General features: G+C 42.5%; 1 protein-coding gene across 1 annotated transcript in view; it reads right to left on the bottom strand.

Moving 5' to 3' along the window:
* Positions 1-20,953, bottom strand: part of TOMM70 (translocase of outer mitochondrial membrane 70) — a 54,529-nt gene that overhangs the window by 20,679 nt on the left and 12,897 nt on the right. The window contains exons 2-7 of the mRNA XM_075854433.1: positions 16,518-16,691; positions 15,598-15,724; positions 12,002-12,111; positions 10,684-10,832; positions 3,634-3,841; positions 849-983 (exon numbers count right to left, since the gene is read on the bottom strand). Coding sequence (XP_075710548.1) covers positions 849-983; positions 3,634-3,841; positions 10,684-10,832; positions 12,002-12,111; positions 15,598-15,724; positions 16,518-16,691 — 903 coding nt within the window. The remainder of the gene's footprint in view (positions 1-848; positions 984-3,633; positions 3,842-10,683; positions 10,833-12,001; positions 12,112-15,597; positions 15,725-16,517; positions 16,692-20,953) is intronic.

Genomic DNA, 20,953 nt, shown 5'->3' with positions numbered 1-20,953 from the left:
TCTCAAATCCCTATCTCCTATTGCATGTGATCGGCGCTGCAATGTAGATAACAGTAACGTTTGATTTTTTGAAAAACGTTCATTTTTGGCCAAGTTATGAGCAATTTTATATATATGCAAATGCCTTTGAAATGGACAACTGGGCGTGTTTTTTTTCGTATGTCCAACTGTGCGTGTTTACGTGTATGATGCTGACAAATCAGTGACCAATCAGCATCATGCACTCCTCTCCATTCATTTACACAGCACATAGTGTTCTTACTAGAACGATGTGCAGCCACATACACAAGTGTCCTGATAATGAATACACATGAAATCCAGCCTGGACGTCATGTGTATTCAGAATCCTGACACTTCTGACTCTTTTCTCTGAGATTTCCAGCAAGGGAAACGAAATCTCGTTTACCTCGTAATCTCGCGAGATTACGCGTGGCTTGCTGTAATCTCACAGAAAAGAGTCAGAAGTGTCAGGATTCTGAATACACATGACATCCAGGCTGGAGGTCATGTGTATTTATTATCAGGACACTTGTGTATGTGGCTGCACATCGTTCTAGTAAGAACACTATGTGCTGTGTAAATGAATGGAGAGGAGTGTATGATGCTGATTGGTCACTGATTGGTCAGCGTCATACACGTAAACACGCCCAGTTAAAAACAATACACGCCCAGTTGGACATACGAAAAAAAAAAACACGCCCAGTTGTCCATTTCAAAGCTCATTTGCATATATATATATATAAAATAGCTCATAACTTGGCCAAAAATGAACGTTTAGTTAAATAACTTCAGATACAGAAGGTTTACAGTGAAGACATGGTGTATTATGCCATTATACAGCCACTCACCTGTCCTCTGTGGTGGTAAACATCTGCGTTCTGGGGATCGATGTCTGCAGCCATGTTGAAATCTTGAGTGGACAGCATTGGCTGTTGCTGCTGCATATACATACTGCCCCGTTTAATAAGGGCATTTGCGCGTAACTAGGAAAACAAAAAGGAAATACATTATAGGATTGGGGCAGCATGTAATATATAATGTATATTACAGAGGAGACTTTTTTCTTTGAGCTTCACTAGATGTGCCAGTCTTTAAAATTGAAGAACTGATTTTCAAATTATTTTCCTAAATTTGTCAAAGGTGAATGTTAAACTGGGAAAATGAAGTTAACCAACGTATTGGTTTAAAAGATTAGACTTCTCAAGATGTGTATTAGAGGAAGCAGCAGCTCCGTGCAGCCATGCAGCGATCGCAGCTGTAGAGCCGGCAGGACTGTGAATGCAGCACGTTTGGTGCATGTCTGACACGTATATTTGCACACCAAACACTTGCTACACTATTCGGCTACCTTTTTTTGGGTGGGTGTGCGCGTTCGTTAACCAGTTCAGGACCGGGCTATTTTGAGCCTTCAGGACCAGACACCGTTTAGCCCTTTTTAGCTCGCGTTAGTTAAATGGCTATAACTTTTTTATTTGTTGGGCTAACGACGTGATTTTTGCGACGTCTTTTCCGTAGACAATGCAGGTTTATTTTTTTATCGTTTTTATACACACCTTTTTGCTATTTTCGATTTTTTATTCTTAAACTTTGAAAATAATAGTAAAAAAATAAGCTTTTTTACGTTTCAGCTATTTTTTCTTGGTAATAACATAGTTTTACCCTAAAATAGACCCTTTATTTGTGATTGTCATTGTCTACCGTAAATTTTTATATATTACATGTCTATATTAGGGTAATTGGGTCAGCGCTAGCGTTACAAAAATGATTGGCGGGGGGGGGACGACGACGTTTTTTTGGGGTGGGTATTTTATGTGTATTTATGATTATTTTTTTTTGCACTTGACTTTACCATATTTTTATTACTATGGTTTGTCCCTCACAGGTCAGAAAAGACCTTTGGGGAACTTCATATATTTTTTCTTTCTTTTACACCATGTTTTTCCACTGTAACTGGAGCTGCACAGCGGCCCCAGTTAAAGGGGAAATCAGCCCTCTCATAGTGACGATTGTCACTAATAAGGCTGTGCTGGGTCTAGTAAGACCCAGCAGCAGTCTGTCACTAACAGCACCCGGCGATCATGTGACCAGTCACATGATCACCGGGAGGCATAGAGACAGCGCCGCTGCTGCTGCCTCTATTCATATACACAGCGTTCATTGAGCGCTGTGTACAAGTCATCAGAGAAGACAGAACTTTGCTGCTTCTATCCTCTCCTCAGGGTCCTCGGCAGTCACTGCCGTAAAAAGTCTATGGCTTGGGTTTTAAGGACCCTGACCACTGACCGTAAAAACACAGCCAGCGGTCGGGAACCAGTTAATGACTAGGCCCGTTTGAACCCTAAATGGGTTTTTCCTATGAACACTTATCCCCTATCCAAAGGATAGGGGTAAAGTGTCTGATTACTAGCGGACCCCACCAATTACGTTTGAATGGAGTGACGGTCGGGCATGCGCTCTGCCGCTCCATTAAGCTTTATGGTACTGACGGAGATAGCCAAGTACAGCGCTCCCCTATCTCCGTCAGTCCTATAGAGTTGAATGAAGCTGCAGATGGCATGCCCGACCAACGCTGTATTCAAACGGGGACACGGGTCACATGGAGGCAGTGGCCAGTATCCGCCTCACCAGGCAGTATGGAGTCGGGGACACCCCATTTGGGGGTCCCTACCATCGGAGGTCCAATTACAGGGTAAAACAGCCCCCTGTCGTGACAGTTACTGATACAGCGATCACTGGGTCCAATACAGGCAGAGGCATTGCTGGTGCCTCTTTTCACTACATAATGCTCATTGACTAGAAAAAAAAACCAGAAGGGGTTGTAAACTGCTTCTATCTTCTCCTTAGGATTCCCGGCTGTCTCTGAAAGCCAGACACCCGACCTGCTCCATTAAAAGAGCTTTAATGCAGCAACGCCTAAAAATCAGCTCCAAAAGAGAGGGTGGTCATTAAAGTGTTAATATATATTTCACTACAGCAGAAGTAAAGCAAGGTTACCCAAACTTTTATGCAGATTTTATCGATGTGTGAACTGTAAAATCAAAGTGTTCAAGGTGAACCTTTACTTAATGTAGTTTAACATTCCAGTTACTAAAAATCCAAGGCAGCTTACAAAACAAAAATGAATCAAATGCTTGTAATAGTTTCTGGTCATCTGAACCTGCTGGTTGTAGTAGTGTCCCCTGGAATTCAGTGTAGACTTATGACATTCACTTTCAGACACGCGTCTCCTTTTTCAGAGCCCTTTTAACTTTTCCTTTAGACCAGTTTTGATAATTCTTCCCCAATGTCTTATAAACGGACACACACTTCTTATCCCAAATATATACAATTTAAGGCTTCATGCACACGACCGTGCTCGTAATTACGACTCGTAATTACGAGCACGGGCGGGCACGGCCGGCCGGCCGCTTTTGCGAGCCGTGCTGTCATTATAAAGTATAGCAGCACGGCCCGTAAAATAGAAAAATAGAACATGTTCTATTTTTTTAACGGCACGGGCACCTTCTCGTGAGAAAACGGGAAGGTACCCGTGGCAAACAAAAGTCTATGAGCCCGTTATTGCGGGTCGTAATTACGACCCGCAATAACGGGTGTTTTTACGGTCGTGTGCATGAGGCCTAACACATTAATTACCTTAACATTGGCATCTTCCATGCTTATAACCTGATCCAAATCTGGCTTAGCAGATGAGGAGTTTCCGATAAGCAGGTAGAACGTGGCCCTGAGTATTAAAGCTTCTGCCACGTATTTGCCTTTGGCCTCCACTTCCTTGGTGCATTCACTGATTATTTTGTCATAGTTCTCCTCTTCCATATATTGTTTGGCTTTTGAGTATCCGGATCTGAAGAGAGAAACAAAAAAAGGTAACAAAACGGCAATTATACGTTATCGTAAATTATACTGCAGTAAGATTATTTATAATATTTGTAGAATATTAATAGCTTATGTAATTCTCTGCATTACTTAGCTTGTATTGATCCTGAGTTATAGGTTATGTCTTATAGGGGTTGCTCACTTCATTAATACACCGGACTCACAAATATAACTCCCCCATAATCCTTCCTATTAGCCAAATGGCACCATATTTTTGCCCTTACCAAGGACAGAATAAGCAGCGGACAGATCCACTAAGAAAATGCAACACTTGTGTGTGGTTGTAACAAGCACAAAAATACAAACAAACCCTGAAACAATGCAAAAATGACAACAGCATCTGCTCTTAACCCCTTCCTGACCGCTCACTGTCTTGACAACGGGCGGTTCAAGTCTGGAGTCGTCAACAATGTCTTTTGCCGTCACTAAAAAATATAGCTGATGGGCGCTCGTTTTCTAAGCAGGAGCGGTTACTACAACTTCTGAACTTAGAGGAGGCTGCTGAATTCAGCTGGGATCAGAAGAAACGGCAAACCTAACTGTTTAACCCTATGATCGCCATGGTCTGGGACATGATTGAAGTGTACTCCGCTTCTTTGATCAGGTCACCGGTGACACAACCGCAGACTGGGGGGAATGCTCTGCAGCCAGTCCTGGGGTCCTTTCTAGTTGAGTATGCCTGAACACTATGTGTTGCCCGAACAGCAGCATGTGACATATTGACACAGTATAATATATTCGCATACAGGAGTATACCAATATATTAAAAGTAAAAAAAGAAAACATTGTTATAATAGTGATCCCTTCATGGGATTAAACAAAAAAAAAATAAAGCAACGTCACCTCCAAAAAAAGTAATTAAGCATAAAAATTATTTTTATTGCCCATACATTACATAAAAATAAAAAACCTACACATATTCGGGTCTGTTCACATCAGCGTTGCCTTTCCGTTGAGGGGTTCCGTCAGGTTAAAACGGAAACCTTAGCTTCTGTTTCCCTCACCATTGATCTCAATAGTGACGGAAACGTTATTAATGGTTTCCGTTGGTCACCGTTGGCAGGGTTCCGTTGTTTTGACGTAATCAATAGCGCAGTCAAAGGAACCCCGTCACAACGGTGACCAACGGAAACCATTAACAACGTTCCCGTCACTATTGAGATCAATGGTGAGGGAAACGGAAGCTAAGGTTTCGGTTTGCTTTTCCGTTGAGGGGTTAACCTGACAGAAACCTCTGACGGAACCCCTCAACGGAAGGGCAACGCTGATGTGAACAGGCCCTTCGTTATCTACACGACCGTAATAACCTGAAGAATTAATTTAACAGATTAAGCACGAAACGTGAATAAAAACAAACAATGCCGAAAACCACTTTTCTATGTTTGCGCCACAAAAATAAAATGAACTACACAGTAATTTATTTGTACCCTCACACAGGAAGAAAATACAATTTCTCTCTCATAAAACAAGGCCTCATATAGCCACGTCGATTAAAATAAAGTTATAACTGCTGAAAGGCAAAAACGAAAAAAATAAATAAATAAATAGAGCTTGTTATTAACCCCTTCCCGACATACGCCGTATATATACGGCGCTGTCGGGAGGTGGTTCCCGCAAAGCGCCGTATATATACGGCGCAGTGATGGTGCGGGCTCAGAAGCAGAGCCGGCACTATCACTGCGGGGTGACAGCTGTATTATACAGCTGGCACCCTCCTGTAACTGCCAGGACCGGAGCTACTCTCCGATCCGGCAGATTAACCCCTCAGATGCTGCGCTCAATAGAGCGCAGCATCTGATAGGTTTTCACCCGATCGGCAACCCAGTGATGCAATCGCTGGGTTGCTGTGGCAATCGGACACCAGAAAATGGCGTCCGAGTCTGCCTTGTACGGGAGCCGATGAGGACCCGCCTTCGGCGTGTCCTCATAGGCTTGCTGTCAGTGAATAACTGACAGCGCTAATACACTGCACTACGTATGTAGTGCAGTGTATTAGAGTAGCGATCGGGGCATCAGGCCCTCATGTCCCCTAGTGGGACAAGTAAAAAAAGTAAAAAAAAGTAAATAAAAATGTGGTAAAACAATAAAAACACACACATTTCAAATAAAAATAAAGCTAAACTGACTTTTTTCCCATAGTAAGTATTTTATTATGGGAAAAAACGGAAAAATAAAAAAACCTATACATAATTGGTATCGCCGCGTCCGTAACGACCCAAACTACAAAACTATTATGTAATTTATCCCGCACGGTGAACGCGGTAAAAAAAAAACATGAAAAACAGCGCCAGAATCTTTGTTTTTAGGTCACATCTCCTTCCAAAAAATGCTATAAAAAGTGATCAAAAAGTCACATTTACTCCAAAATAGTACTAATAAAAACTACAATCCGTGCCGCAAAAAATAATCCCTGACACCGCTTTGTGCACGCAAAAATAATAAAGTTATGGGTCTTAGAATATGTCGACAGAGAAAACAAATGATTTTATAAAAAAAGTGATTTTATTGTGCAAAAGCCGCAATACATAAAAAAAACTATATAAATTTGGTATCGCCGTAATCGTATGGACCCGCAGAATAAAGCTAACATGTAATCTAGGGCGCACTGTGGATGCAGAGAAAAAAAAACAATAAAAAACTATTCCAGAATTGCTTGTTTTTGGTAATTTCCTTTACCAAAAAATGAAATAAAAAGTGATCAAAAAGTCGTATGTGTTCTAAAATGGTACCAATAAAATCTACAGCCCGTCTCGCAAAAAACAAGCCCGCACACCGCTCAATCAACTGAAAAATAAAAAAGTTATGGCACTAGTAATGCGGTGATGAAAAAACATCTCAATGCGCAGGCCGGAGGGGAACCTTCCTTCAGTTTCAGGGCCCTAGTATTTAGGAACTAGGAAAGGGCAGGGACATAGCACATCCGCTGGAAGCGAGGGCACCCGTATTATACCAGCGCAAAACTTTCCCAGTAATATTTCCCAAACTACGAAGGAGAAAATGTCCCCAAAAGGTGCAGAGCGTTACAAAGGAGGGATAAGAAAGAAAACCGTTTATCAGTGTGACACCGGCCTGCGCATAACGGATCGCTTCACATCGTAACACACACCTATGAATAATTGTATTATTTACCCCATTATTATACCCTCCTATTATGCCCTGATATACTCCGCACAGATTACATATACCCCTGATATACTCCGCACAGATTACATATATCCTGATGTTCTCCGCACAGATTACATATATCCTGATGTTCTCCGCACAGATTACATATACCCCTGATGTTCTCCGCACAGATTACATATGCCACCACATTATAAGCTGAAATACCAGCAAAACCCCAAACAGAACTATTACCAAGCAAAATCCATGCTCAAAATGGCGGTCTTTCCCTTCTTAGCCCTACAGTGTGCCCAAACAGCAATTTATGGCCACAAGTAAGGCATTACCATGCCCGGGAGAACCCGCTTAACAATTTATAGGGTAAGATTCTCTAGGGGCACAACATCTTGAGCGGTGAATGGGCAGATCAGTGGAGAAATTGCAATTTTCACTTTGCACCATCCACTGCGTATTCATTTCTGAAAAACACCTGTGGAGTCTAAATTGTCACTACACCCCTTGATAAATGCCTTTAGGGGTGTAGTTTCTAAAACGGGGTCACTTTTGTTTGGTACATCAGGGGTTTTGCAAATGCAACATGGCGTCCGCAAACCATTCCAGCAAAATCTACGCTCCAAAAGATAAATACCGCTCCTTTTCTTCTGAATGCTCCCATATATGTAAACAGTCGATTATAACCACATATGGGGTGTTACCGTACTCGGGAGAAATTACTTTACAAATGTTGGGGTGCTTTTTCTTCTCTATTCCTTGTAAAAATGAAAAATGTGTATCTAAAACGACATCTTGTTGGAAAAAAAAAATTTTTTTCATTTTCATGGCTTAATTCTAATTAATTCAGCAAAAAACCTTTGGGATCAAAATTTTCACTATACCCCTAGATGATTCCTCAGGGGGTGCAGTTTCCCAAATGGTGTCACTTTTGGGGTGTTTCCACTGTACTAGTACTACAGGGGCTCAGCAAATATGACATGACACCCAGAAACCATTCCAAAATCCAAATGGTGCTCCTTCCATTCTGAGCCCTACCGTGTGTCCAAACAGATGTTTGTGACCACATGTGGGGTATTATTTTACTCGGGAGAAGTTGCTTTACAAATGTTGTGGTGCTTTTTCTCCTTCAGTCCTTGTGGAAATGAAAAAAAAATACCTAAACCTACATTTTCTTTGAAAAAATGTAGATTTTCATTTTTACGGCCTAGTTACAATAAGTTCTGTAAAAAACCTGTGGGGTAAAACTGCTCACTCTACCCCTAGATAATTCCCTCATGGGGTGTAGTTTCCAAAATGGGGTCACTTGTTGGGGGTTTCCACTGTTTTGTCCCCTCAGGAGCTTTGCAAATGTGACATGGCCTCCGCAAACCATTCCTGCTAAATTTGAGTTCCAAAAGCCAAATGGCGCACTTTCCCTTCTCAGCCTCGCCGTGTGTCCAAACAGCCGTTTATTACCACATGTGGGGTATTGTTTTACTCGGGAGAAATTTCTTTACAAATTTTATGGTGCTTTTTCTCCTTTAGTCCTTGTGGAAATGAAAAAAAATTAGCTAAACCTACATTTTATTTGAAAAAATGTAGATTTTCATTTTCACAGCCTACTTGCAAAAATTTCTGCAAAAAACCTGTGGGGTCAAAATGCTCACTATACCCTAGATAATTTCCTCAAAGGGTATAGTTTCCAAAATGGGGTCACTTGTTGGGGGTTTCCACTGTTTTGTCACCTCAGGGGCTTTGCAAATGCGACATGGCCTCCACAAACCATTCCTGCTAAATTTGAGCGCCAAAAGCCAAATGGCGCTCTTTCCCTTCTAAGCCCTGCCGTGTGTCCAAACAACTGTTTATTACCACATGTGGGGTATTGTTTTACTCGGGAGAAATTGCTCTACAAATGTTGTGGTGCTTTTTCTCCTTTAGTCCTCGTGGAAATGAAAAAAAATTAGCTAAACCTACATTTTATTTGAAAAAATGTAGATTTTCATTTTCATGGCCTAGTTACAAAAATTTTTGCAAAAAAACTGGCCGGTCAAAATGCTTGCTACACCCCTAGATAAATTCTTCGAGGGGTGTAGTTTCCCAAATGGGGTCACTTTTGGGGGGTTTCCACTGTTTTAGTTCCACTAGACCTGTTCAAAGCTGACATGGTGCCTAAAATATATTCTAATAAAAAGGAGGCCCAAAATCCACTAGGTGCTCCTTTGCTTCTGAGGCCGGTGCTTCAGTCCAGTAGCACGCTACGGCCACATGTGGGATATTTCCTAAAACTGCAGAACCTGGGCAATAAATATTGAGTTGCATTTCTTGGGTAAAACCTTCTGTGGTACAAAAAAAATGGATTCAAAATGAATTTCTGGAAAAAAATAATGAACTTTGTAAATTTCACCTCTACTTTGCCTTAATTCCTGCGCAATGTCTAAAGGGTTAAGAAACTTTCTAAATGCTGTTTTGAATACTTTGAGGGGTGCAGTTTTTAAAATGGGGTGACTTATTGGCGGTTTCTAATATCTAAGGACCTCAAAGCCACTTCACAACTGAACTGGCCCCTGTAAAAATAGCATTTTTAAATTTTCTTGAAAATGTGAGAAATTGCTGCTAAAGTTCTAAGCCTTGTAACGTCCTAGAAAAATAAAATGATGATCAAAAAACGATGCCAATCTAAAGTAGACATATGGGGGATGTTAATTAGCAACAATTTTGTGTGGTATAACTGCCTGTCTTACAAGCAGATGCATTTAAATTGAGAAAAATGTTAATTTTTGCAATTTTTCGCTAAATTTTGGTGTTTTTCACAATAAATACTGAATGTATCGGGCAAATTTTGCCAGTAACATAAAGTCCAATGTGTCACGAGAAAACAATCTCAGAATCGCTTGGATAGGTAAAAGCATTCCGGAGTTATTACCACATAAAGTGACACATGTCAGATTTGAAAAATGAGGCTCTGTCAGTAAGGTCAAAAGTGGCCAAAGAGGGAAGGGGTTAAAGGCCCTTATACACGGACCAATTATCGGGCGAGGAACGTTTGTATGAACGCTCGTTCCCAAACAACGCCCCGTGTAAACAGGACACCGGTCATGCGATGAACGAGCAAACATTTGTTCATCAGCTGATCGTATAATTTATGCAGAACAAAATATTATGGTTGTCGGCAGCACATCGCCGTGTAAACAGGGAGACGTGCTGCCCACACGCTAGAAACCGCTCGTCCCCACGCAGTGCTCCTTGTGAAAGGAACAAACGCGTGCCGCTCCGCGAACTGTCTCATCGATCCGCGCTCGTTTACGTGGCCCACGTCGAGCCATCTGGAGAGGACCCTGGGGCCTTTTCAAGCCTGGTCATTAAGAGGTTAATTTTTCCAATTAGGTTATATTTTTTTTAATCATTCATTAACAACCTAATGGGGTGGAATTTGATCATAAGGTACTTAAAGCTGCCCATACACAAATGTCAGCGGGATCCATCTACAATCTAATGTGTTTTAGGGCATCCGGACTTAACACAAGGATTGGATTTAAACATGCCCTATAATTTATTGTACCGGGACATGAGCTAACAGCGGTTTGTCTCCCTCTCCCCTATTGAATAAACATGGAAGCTCAGCTGAGCAGACCCAGCATGTTTATAGGTTCAGCCAACAACTCATGTGTATGGCCAGCTTTAGGGAAATCGAGGCATTAGGAGGGAGTGACTTACTTCTCCTTGACTACAGCTGCCTCTCCCTCCTCATCCTTATCTTCATCTGACTTCTCTCCTTTGTGTAGCGGCTGGGAGATGATATCGTCGGTGAAAGAGCTGAAATAGGATTTAATGAACTGTGGTGAAGGCATCAGCGGCTCCCTGTTCTAAAAGCAGAAAAAGAAAATGCTTAATATATTTCAAACACAAACTTTGTGGCGTAAGACTAAAGAGGATCTGCTGGGCTATTATATCAGACTGCACAAAGAACTTGCTATGGGCTCAGCAGCCCCATAGAAATGAATGCAGTGTAGGCCAAGCATGCACAGTACCGCTCCATTCATATGGGGCGCATAGGGACAGCCAGATCAGCCAGTATGCGGGAACAGTGAATGTCCCAATAGTCTGACCCCCACCAATCAGATGGGGGTCCTGTGGATTGGTGATCAATATGGATTATGGGAAAACCCGTTTAATAGCATTAGCACTCGACTACATCTTCTAGAAAGAGCTGCTACTATGCTTTATACATATGTACAAATATTTTTGGAAATTTTTCGAACCGGAGATAAAGTAGTGATAGTGATTTTCATTTTAAGTTATTGTTACTAATCACGTTGAGGATCCCTCTTCAAAATGGCTGGTCCCTAACATTGGCGAATGACATTCTAATGCACAGTAAATACACATAAGATGGACTAAAGGCTTAGCGTAACCGTAAGGGCCCTTTTACACGGGCAAACGCTTGTTCCCGATCATTGTCCTGTGTAAACAGGGCTACAATCAGCTGATTGATGAATGATCAAACGCTCATTCATTGGCTGATCGTATCATTTATGCAGAAAAAATTATTATCGTTAACGGCTGCCGATATAATGGAAAAGTATGGAGACGAGCGATCGTAATAACGATCATTGCTCCTTGTGAAAGGAGACAACGAGCGCCAATCAATCAGCTGCCTCGTTGATCTGCAGTTGTTTTCATGGCCCACATCGGGCCGTGTAATAGGACCTTAAGTATGCAGTATTAGCATTTTCAATCAATATGTGAGGGTCAGGAGACATAAGCATAGTAATTTCTCTGGCATGAAATAGAAGTTTGGATCTATTTCGTCTCCAGTGCCAGAACAGCACTTCAGAGTTAATAATGTTACACGCGAAGAGCTGCTGGGCTAGAATAGACTTTGGAGTCCTGGCACACGGTGTACAAGTCCTGAATCCCATTTGCTAAAGCCTAAGTAGTGTCTATTAAGTGTGAGGACACTTGTCTATCATACCTAACGGGAGAAACGCTGGTAGTATATAAACACCACTAGATACCCGGTGTCCAGTAATACCTTGTATTTGTCTTTGGCTTTTTCTTTCCCGAGAAGCTTAAGTACTTTATCTGCGAGCAGCATGCTGTTCTGGTTCTGGAACCCTTCCAAGATACAAACCGCAGTGACATCTAGAACCACAAATAACATCAGTGTGAGACGATTGCATAAACCTTCATTCATTTTCATTTTCCATTTTTCTTATAACCGTACACGACAGCCTATTGACTTCCGAAAGACACAAAAATATACTGAGATATCAAAACCAAATTGGAAGAAATACTCCTGTACATTAAAGGGGTTTTCCCATCCGGGACATTTATCGCATATCCACAAAAAGTGACCAGGAAGCTGCAGGAGTTCAATAAGGTGGAGCGGGGGTTCAGGGGGCCGTGTTCCAGAGATAGGTGCGGCTCCCAGAGGTGGTATCCGCATCCATTGGACATTTATGGCAAATCCTGTGGATAAACCATAAATATTCAAGATGGGAAAACCTCTCCTAAGACCCCCTCATATTTCTCCAAACCAGACACAAAAATACAGACTGATATTGCTATAGGTTATCAGGGGAAGGGGCTGCTCTAAGAAATAGCTCAACAACAGCTCTAAGGCTGGAACCATAAATGCCGTTTATGCTGCTGTTTTCTGGGCCAAAGCCAGGAGTGAACTTACATAGAAGGGGCAGTAAAAAGAAAGGACGGACACATTTCCTTCCGGTTTGATCCTCTTATGGCTTTAGCTTAAAAACCGCACGTGTGATTCCGGCTTAAGACCAGGATCACACACAGTTTTGAGGCAATTTTTAGCATCAGCATCAGATAAATCAGTCTTTTATTTGAACCTTTCCTCCTTTTTGGATTCACTACTGGCTTTGGCTAAAAAAAAGGGAGTCAACAACGGCATCAAAGTGGTGTGTGTGATCCGAGGATAAAGGTTAAACACAATGAACTGATGTGGACAATCACGAACGTGGACAAAAATGTGATCGCCACGGCAACTAGCAACTCCGCCTTGGCGACAGGGTTTTGATCCACGACCTTCATTTAGTGACTCGCTTCCACCCCAGTGCCCAATTTATGCATGCAGTCACTGACAGCAACTGTGATCGGAAACCAATATAGGAAGCTACAAACAGCAGGCTGCAAAAGGAGACTTGTAAATCGCTTCCTGCCAGCAGGTGGAGCATTGCTGCAACGTGTGGGAGGGGACTATATGGGGGTTTGTGGGGTCTTGATGTGGGACAGGGCGATCAAAATAAGTTGAGTAATTTGCTGTTTAAAGTGAGAACGATTTTGGATTTGCCCAGAAATGTGAAATGGATTTAACCAGTTAGTGACCGGCCCATCGTGTTTCTACGTCGGTCACTAACGGGCCTTATTCCGATGCCATAGACTTTTTACGTCGCGGCATCGGAATAAGTAAACAGAGCAGGGAGCTGTCAAATCTCCCTGCTCTCAGCTGCTAGAGGCAGCTGAGGGCTGGGAGCGTCCCTGCTCTGCCGTGTGAGATCGATATTAGTATCGATCTCACACGTTTAACCCCTCAGATGCGGTGCTCAATAGCGAGCACCGCATCTGAGTGGTTTTGGAGAGAGGGAGGGAGCTCCCTCTCTCTCCCACCGACACCCGGCGATACGATCGCCGAGTGTCTGTGTCTCTAATGGCAGCCGGGGGTCTAATAAAGGCCCCCAGGTCTGCCTGGAGTGAATGCCTGCTAGATCATGCCGCAGGCATGACCTAGCAGATGCCTGTCCGTGTTAAACGGACAGGCAGTAATACACTGCAATACAAAAGTATTGCAGTGTATTATAAATGCGATTTCAGAATCGCATATTATAGTCCCCTAATGGAACTAATAAAAAAGTGAAAAAAAAGTTTAATAAAGTTAATTTTAAAAAAAAAATGTGAAAAAAAAATGAAAAACCCAGCTTTTCCCCTTACAAAATGCTTTACTATTAAAAAAACAAAACAAAGTTAAAAAGTTACGCATATTTGGTATCGCCGCGTCCGTAACGACCCCGACTATAAATCTATTACATTATTTAACCCGCCCGGTGAACGACGTAAAAAAAAAAAAAAAACTATGGAAAAATTGCTGTTTTCTGTGAATACTGACTTTAAAAAAATGTAATAAAAAGTGATCAAAAAGTCGCATCTACTCCAAAATGGTACCAATAAAAACTACAAGTCGTCCCGCCAAAAAAAAGCCCTCATACAACCGCATCGGCGAAAAAAAAAAAACGTTACGGCTCTTCAAATATGGAGACACAAAAACAAATAATTTTGAAAAAAAAGCGTTTTTACTGTGTAAAAGTAGTAAAACATACAAAAACTATACAAATTTGGTATCGTTGCAATCGTAACAACCCGCTGAATAAAGTTATTGTGTTATTTATACCACACGGTAAACGGCGTAGATTTAGGACGCAAAAAAGAGTGGCGAAATTTCAGATTTTTTTCTATTCCCCCCCCCAAAAAAAAGTTAATAAAAGTTAATCAATAAAATAATATGTACCTAAAAATGGTGCTATTAAAAAATACAACTTGTCCCGCAAAAAACAAGACCTTATACAGCTATGTCGACGCAAAAATAAAAAGGTTATAGCTCTTGGAATGCGACGATTGAAAAACGTATAAAATAGCCTGGTCATTAAGGTCCAAAATAGGCTGGTCATTAAGGGGTTAAGCCCGCTCTCATGGCAGGAGAGAAAACAAAAACAAACAAAAACAAGCAGATGCGTTGCACAGTACGCCTCCTAAGGCCGGTCTAATATGCGGTCAGCACGCAGCAGTAACTTCACATGCAGATCAGGTGAGCTGCTCTGCTGGGACCAAGGTCAAAGCAGGTCAGGGACGTCTAGATCAATCAATTGTGTGTGATGACGGAAGGCAGCGCTAGGAGACGGTACAAGCAGTGATTTAGTGCCTGTGAGCTCGGTGCTCACTGACCGATGCTGTATGTGGATGAGAAAGTTGATCTTGCACCGGCCAGTGTGTGCCGGGTCAGTAAATCTCGGCTTGTAACGTCTCATAGCGCTGCCTCCCACCATTACACACCACCAAGGGTGTATAGCAACAATTATATAACAGCTTTGTTAGGATTCCCTTCATGCAAACGTGGCACAACAAATTCTGGGACCGAAGGCCTTTACATGACTCTGTGCACGGTGTCATTGAAAGACCGATGCTTTGGATGACAGTGCATGCTGGGACTTTTAGTTCTACATCTGCTGTAATACCCCTTTAATGAAATAAAACGGATCTGTCACAGTTGCCCTATGTAAGGACACTATTGAATAGGGACGACCGGTCATAAAGCATCATAATTGAGTCCATTGTATTCATTAGGGGAGCTCCCAGGTAAAAAAAAAATCTGTATATATTAAGAAAATCATTAAATTGCGGCTGGATAATTTTTGTATATTTTTTTTTTTTTAACAAGAAGAAAGAGAGAGATTAAAGTGGATCGCCTATGAGGTTAAAAATAATTGAAGTTTTATTTTTAGGCCATAACATCTTTCCCTACTTTGATGTGACAACTAGGAGCGACCTGTGAGATTTGTCCGTGCATGGGGAAGCCATTATACAAATGAAACCTATACAATGCAGCGGACGCACCTTCCAAGCACTCTTTCTTGTTGTCAAGCCGTTCATGTGCTTTTGCCCGTCGGAAGAGGGCTTTCACATACTTGGGATTAAGTTCCACCGCTTTGGTACAGTCCTGAACGACTTCTTTCCACGTTTGCTAAAATGGGAAATATAAAAAGCAAAATCTGCAATAAGTTCCTTTCTTTTATCTTCTCTTACCTTTTATCTGCAACATTGTAGAAAATCACAAAATTTTGACCTAAAAACAGAGAAAATGATCCTTGTTTCATACCTGTATTCAGCTCTGCATTTTAATAAGGTTGTGTGATAAAGCTTAAGGGGCCTTTTACACGGGCCAATAATCGGGGACACGAGCGTTGATATAAATGCTCGTTCCCGACCATTGCCCTGTGTAAATAAAGCAATCAGCTGATCGGATGTTTTTTGCAGCCAATAAAATGGTCGCTAGTCGGCAGGACTTTTCCCAGTGTAAACAGAGAGATGTGCTGCCGACAATGTAAATGCATGGGGACAAACGTTCATAGTAATGACCGATGGTCTCCATATATAGCGATCATTGCTCCTGGTGATTGGAGCAAATTAACGCCGATCGACATGCTGTATGGTCACTCGGCGCTCGCTTTCAAGTGATTGGGTGCTATGGGCAACAAGGACATTTTTACGAATTTGATAAATGATGGCCAATATTGTGTCAGATTTCGCCTTTAGTCCAAAAACGGCATTGCGACTGTACCATGTGGCAGACCGGCAGTAATACCAAATTATATATCCTGCAAAAACAAACAATGCTGCTAGTGTGGCTTCAGCTTCTAGGTTTTAACATGTGTACCCAACCTTACTACTCGGATAAGAGTACCCTAAGAAAAATTGTACATTTAGGGCCAGATTAAAAAATAAAATGAAGAGTCCGCAGTAGGTTCTTTACTTACCAGTTGCTCATAGGCTGCAGCTCTGTTCTGGTAGAAAGTAGACAAATCCACCCTCTTCTCCAGAGGACACAGGCTGATGGCTTCAGTGTAGCACTGAATGGCATGATCATATTTTCCAGCTTTAAAATACTTGTTGCCTTTGTTCTTTGCAGCTTGTGCTTTTTCTAGAGGGCTCTGCAAGAGAAAACTACAAGTAGTGAGCGGCGGCTGGATCCAGAATCACTGACTTTCACAATACGAACATGGATAATCAGGTGCTCCATTCTCATCATTTACCGACTAGTGCAAACCATTGAGAAATGGTTGGTGGGGTTGTTGATTTGCAGCGAGCTGGAATACGTGCTTTTTCCTTAGACCGTATGCACACGGCTGTGCCCGTAATCACGGTCCACAGTTGCGGGCAGGGCCGGTCGCCGACACCCATCCACATTTGCGGGTCGTGCTCCCATATACAGTATGGGCGCATGTTCAGTGAAAAGCAAAAGATAGGACATCTCCTATCTTTTGCGGTCCACTTCTACGGCCAGGAGACATTTCCTGTGTATATAAGGGAAGGTATCCGTGGTCCATAGAAGTGAACCGTGGACCCATTCACTTCTCTTGTCCACGGACACCTTCCCGTTTATTTAAGGGAAGGTGTCCAGGCTGTAGAAAGCCACCGGAAATGACATGTCCTATCTTTTGCTTTTTACGGACTGTGCTCACATACATGATATGGAAGCACGACCCGCAAACGTGGGTGGCCGTCTGCAGCCGGTCATGCCCACAATCTCGGGCCGTGATTACGAGCTCGGCCATGTGCATGGGGCCTAATTCAAGAGATGTCTCAGGAGCGAGCGTTTATGTTTTTGTAGGGATATGTGACTGTGATGGAGAGGGAAGAGTCCAGCATCATGGGGTAAGGATCAGCCAGTCAGCCTCAATATGATGGAACAGAGCTCCTTTGAAAACAGGCCGAAATGGCGGAAGGACCAAATCACATGGAGAAGTGTGCCATCTTCCTCTCTACACCTACAACAGTGTGTGTGTGTGTGTGTGTGTGTGTGTGTGTGTGTGTGTGTGTGTGTGTGTGTGTGTGTGTGTTTCGCAGAGAATATTTGCATATTTTGTTCAATACTGTGGGCATCCAGTAACTAGTAGTTGATAATTTCTTGATACCTAGAAGAGCTTGAGAAATTATGAGTCAAGGTGGGGATTCTGTTGCCTTTATGTGTTTAATGCTGGATTGTATCTCACTAACCCATTCTGTGCTGGTTTTAGTTATTCTGAACTTAATTGATTTAGGGGTGAGACTATTAGGGGGGGGGGGGGGGGTGTTCATGTACATATAGGTGCGAGTTTCCTACTTAAACTTCTATGTGGTGCATATCTTACCTTCCTGTACAAAACCCAACATACTAGTTATGTAGATTTTGGACCTGTACTTAACCCTTCTGTGCTATGGTCAAATGGTTACCTTCACTGAGTATGCTTTGTCACATGCCTGACAATAACTTAGTCGGGCATTCCCCATTTACATTATCCTCAGCCCTGATGTTACATCTTCTTGGGGTTATTTTGTTTTTGTTCTTAAGTAATGCCATGATATGGTATCATGTTCTTATGTTTTTAGCCTATGTTGCAAGTCTTACTAACTATTTTTTTTTTTTAAACTCGTTTTATTGAAGAAACATATTACAAATGCAATCATTATACAATACAGTATACATTACAGACATGGATGATAATCTTTAACATTACAACTTTACATATAAGGAGGTGTGTTTACAGGCAAATCAGACATTTAACATGAGTCTAGAATCCACCAGAATTATAAAAGCAACTATATTTGAAAACAGTAGCCAAGACAAATTAGTACACTTTGCATAAATGATTTAGATCCACCACCCCAGATGTTCAGACATGTGTCAATGACCTATGCAGGTCACTATACCTGTGCGGAGTATACTGTGTCCCTGCAGAATCACACCAAGCTTCCCATATCCCATGAAATTTATCAATGCAACCCCTCTGTCTATACATTATTCTCTCATATGGGATAACCGCGTTCACCAGTGCTTTCCACCTTGCCACTGTGGGAGGACGGGGGTCCATCCACCTTAAAGCAATAGCTTTTCGTGCCATAAACAGAATTTCCCGGACGAATATTTTCAGATAATGTGGCCACTGTTCATCCTGGAGGATACCAAATATACACACTTGTGGGCTTACTGGGACCGGGATATGCAGGATTTCCGCAGCAACTCCTACCACCTCTTTCCAAAAAGAGGAGATGACCGGACACTAGCATATCATATGCCAAAAGTCTGACCTAGGGTGCCGGCATCTGTGACATTCTGCGCTCGGATATCTACCCATTTTATGCATTCTAACAGGTATCAAGTAGCTTTGGTAGACTATGAACAGCTGTATCATCCTATTGTTGGCAGCTGGCGACACGTATAATGGAGAGGTTAGGATCTCATCCCAGTCCTCTTCTGCAAGGTCAGGTATCCTCGCAGTCCATCTATCCTTGACCATCAGGGGTGTACTGGCTACCTTGGCTGTAATGAGAGATGTATATATAGCTGATATCAGACCTCTGGGGCCTTGGGACCTAAAAACTCCTATCAGAGGAAGCCGAGTGAATGTCGTGTCAGCGGGGGGGAATTGGGCATTGAGAGCATGACACAGTTGTAAATATCTGTAAAAAGCAGTCCTGGGTATTGCAAACTCCAACTGCACCTGTGAAAATGATTTGAGGATGTTATCCGTATACATGTCCCCTATATTACATATCCTATTTTGAATCCAAAACTGTGGAGCCAGTTCCTCTGATATCTGAGGGAGAAGGGGGTTAGACCATAATGGCATATCAATTTGTACTCCCGAGTGACTGTATATGCTCTTCGCAGCCCTCCACACCTGAGATGCCACCCTATGGATAGGCAACACATTTTTAATTTCGTTCAGGGACCCTTCCAATACCGGCCACAGAGTGGACATATGTATATGGAACGCCAGGTGATGTTCCCTATCTGGCAAGGCCATATTGGCGACCCATACTTTGAGGTATCTTAGTTGCCCCGCCAGATAATAAAGGTAAAGGTCTGGCAGGGCCGCCCCCCCCTGATGTTTTGGGGCGCTGCAGAGTAGCAAGACTGAGCTTCGATCTGTTGGAGCCCCATATAAACCCTGGAAATAGGGCATGTATCTGTTTGAAAAACTTTTTGAACACTGGTGTCGCTGCATGTTCGAGGATAGAGAGACATTTAGGAAGAATGACCATTTTTATTAGATTTATTCTACCCGTTACTGCTAGGGGAAGAGTGCTCCAAATCCGAAATTTAGCCTTTATATATTCTAACAATGGCAAGACATTACTGGCATGATCATTCCTATGCTGCTGATTTATAACAATTCCTAAGTATTTAAATGAGTTGACCACCCTTAATCCGTGCAAAACTTCCGGCCCTCCCGCCCCCTGTAGTGGCATAAAAAAGGACTTGGTCCAATTGACGTAGAGGCCAGAAAACCCCCCAAAGATTTCCAAAGTGGTGATTGCCAATGGCAGTGTCACCATCGGTTGGGACATAAAAAGAACCATGTCATCTGCATATAGGCCAATCCTATCTTCCCTACCCCCCAAACTAATCCCTTTATAGTCATTATGTTGGCGTATGTGTAAGGCTAAGGGTTCTATAGCAAGTGCGAACAGCAATGGGGAGAGATGGCAGCCCTGCCGAGTGCCCCTCTGTAACCGGAAATATGGGGACAGTATGCCATTCACCAGGATTTGTGCCCTCGGTGCTTTATATAGAATCGAAATCCATCTAAGGAACTGTGGTCCAAACCCAAACCTCTCCAAAGTTTCCAACAAATATACCCATTCGATGGAGTCAAAAGCTTTCGCGGCGTCTAAAGACACCATCGCCCAGTCAGCCTTTATCTCTTTCCCTATCAGAGTTATAATCTGTACCCTCCGGATGTTATCGGAGGTAGATTTCCCAGGCATAAAGCCTGTCTGGTCCTCATGGATTACTTGGGAAATAACTTTGTTCAGCCTATTTGCCAATATTTTAGTAAGCAATTTGTAATCATTGTTTAGTAATGATATCGAGCGATAGGAGCCACATTCCACGGGGTCTTTATCTGGTTTCAGCAGAACAATAATAGTGGCGTCATACATACTTTCGGGTAACTGCCCTCTCTCAAGTGCATACGAAAACATAGCTGCTAGTGAGGGAATGAGATGCTCTGAATATTTATGGTATACCTCAATAGGGATCCCATCAGGGCCCGGTGCCTTTCCCTTAGCTTCCCTTATTTCATCCACGGCCACAGCCCCTTCCATGATCTCTCTACCTTCCGCACTCAGCTTAGGGAACTGAATACCATCCATATACGACTGGAGCTCGGACTTATCATACCTAGATTGTGAGGCATATAGCCACTTG

Source organism: Rhinoderma darwinii, chromosome 2 (assembly GCF_050947455.1).
Source record: "Rhinoderma darwinii isolate aRhiDar2 chromosome 2, aRhiDar2.hap1, whole genome shotgun sequence".
Lineage (NCBI taxonomy): Eukaryota > Metazoa > Chordata > Amphibia > Anura > Rhinodermatidae > Rhinoderma > Rhinoderma darwinii.
Note: the sequence above shows the minus strand (reverse complement) of the source record. Positions and strands in the feature narration are given on the sequence as shown.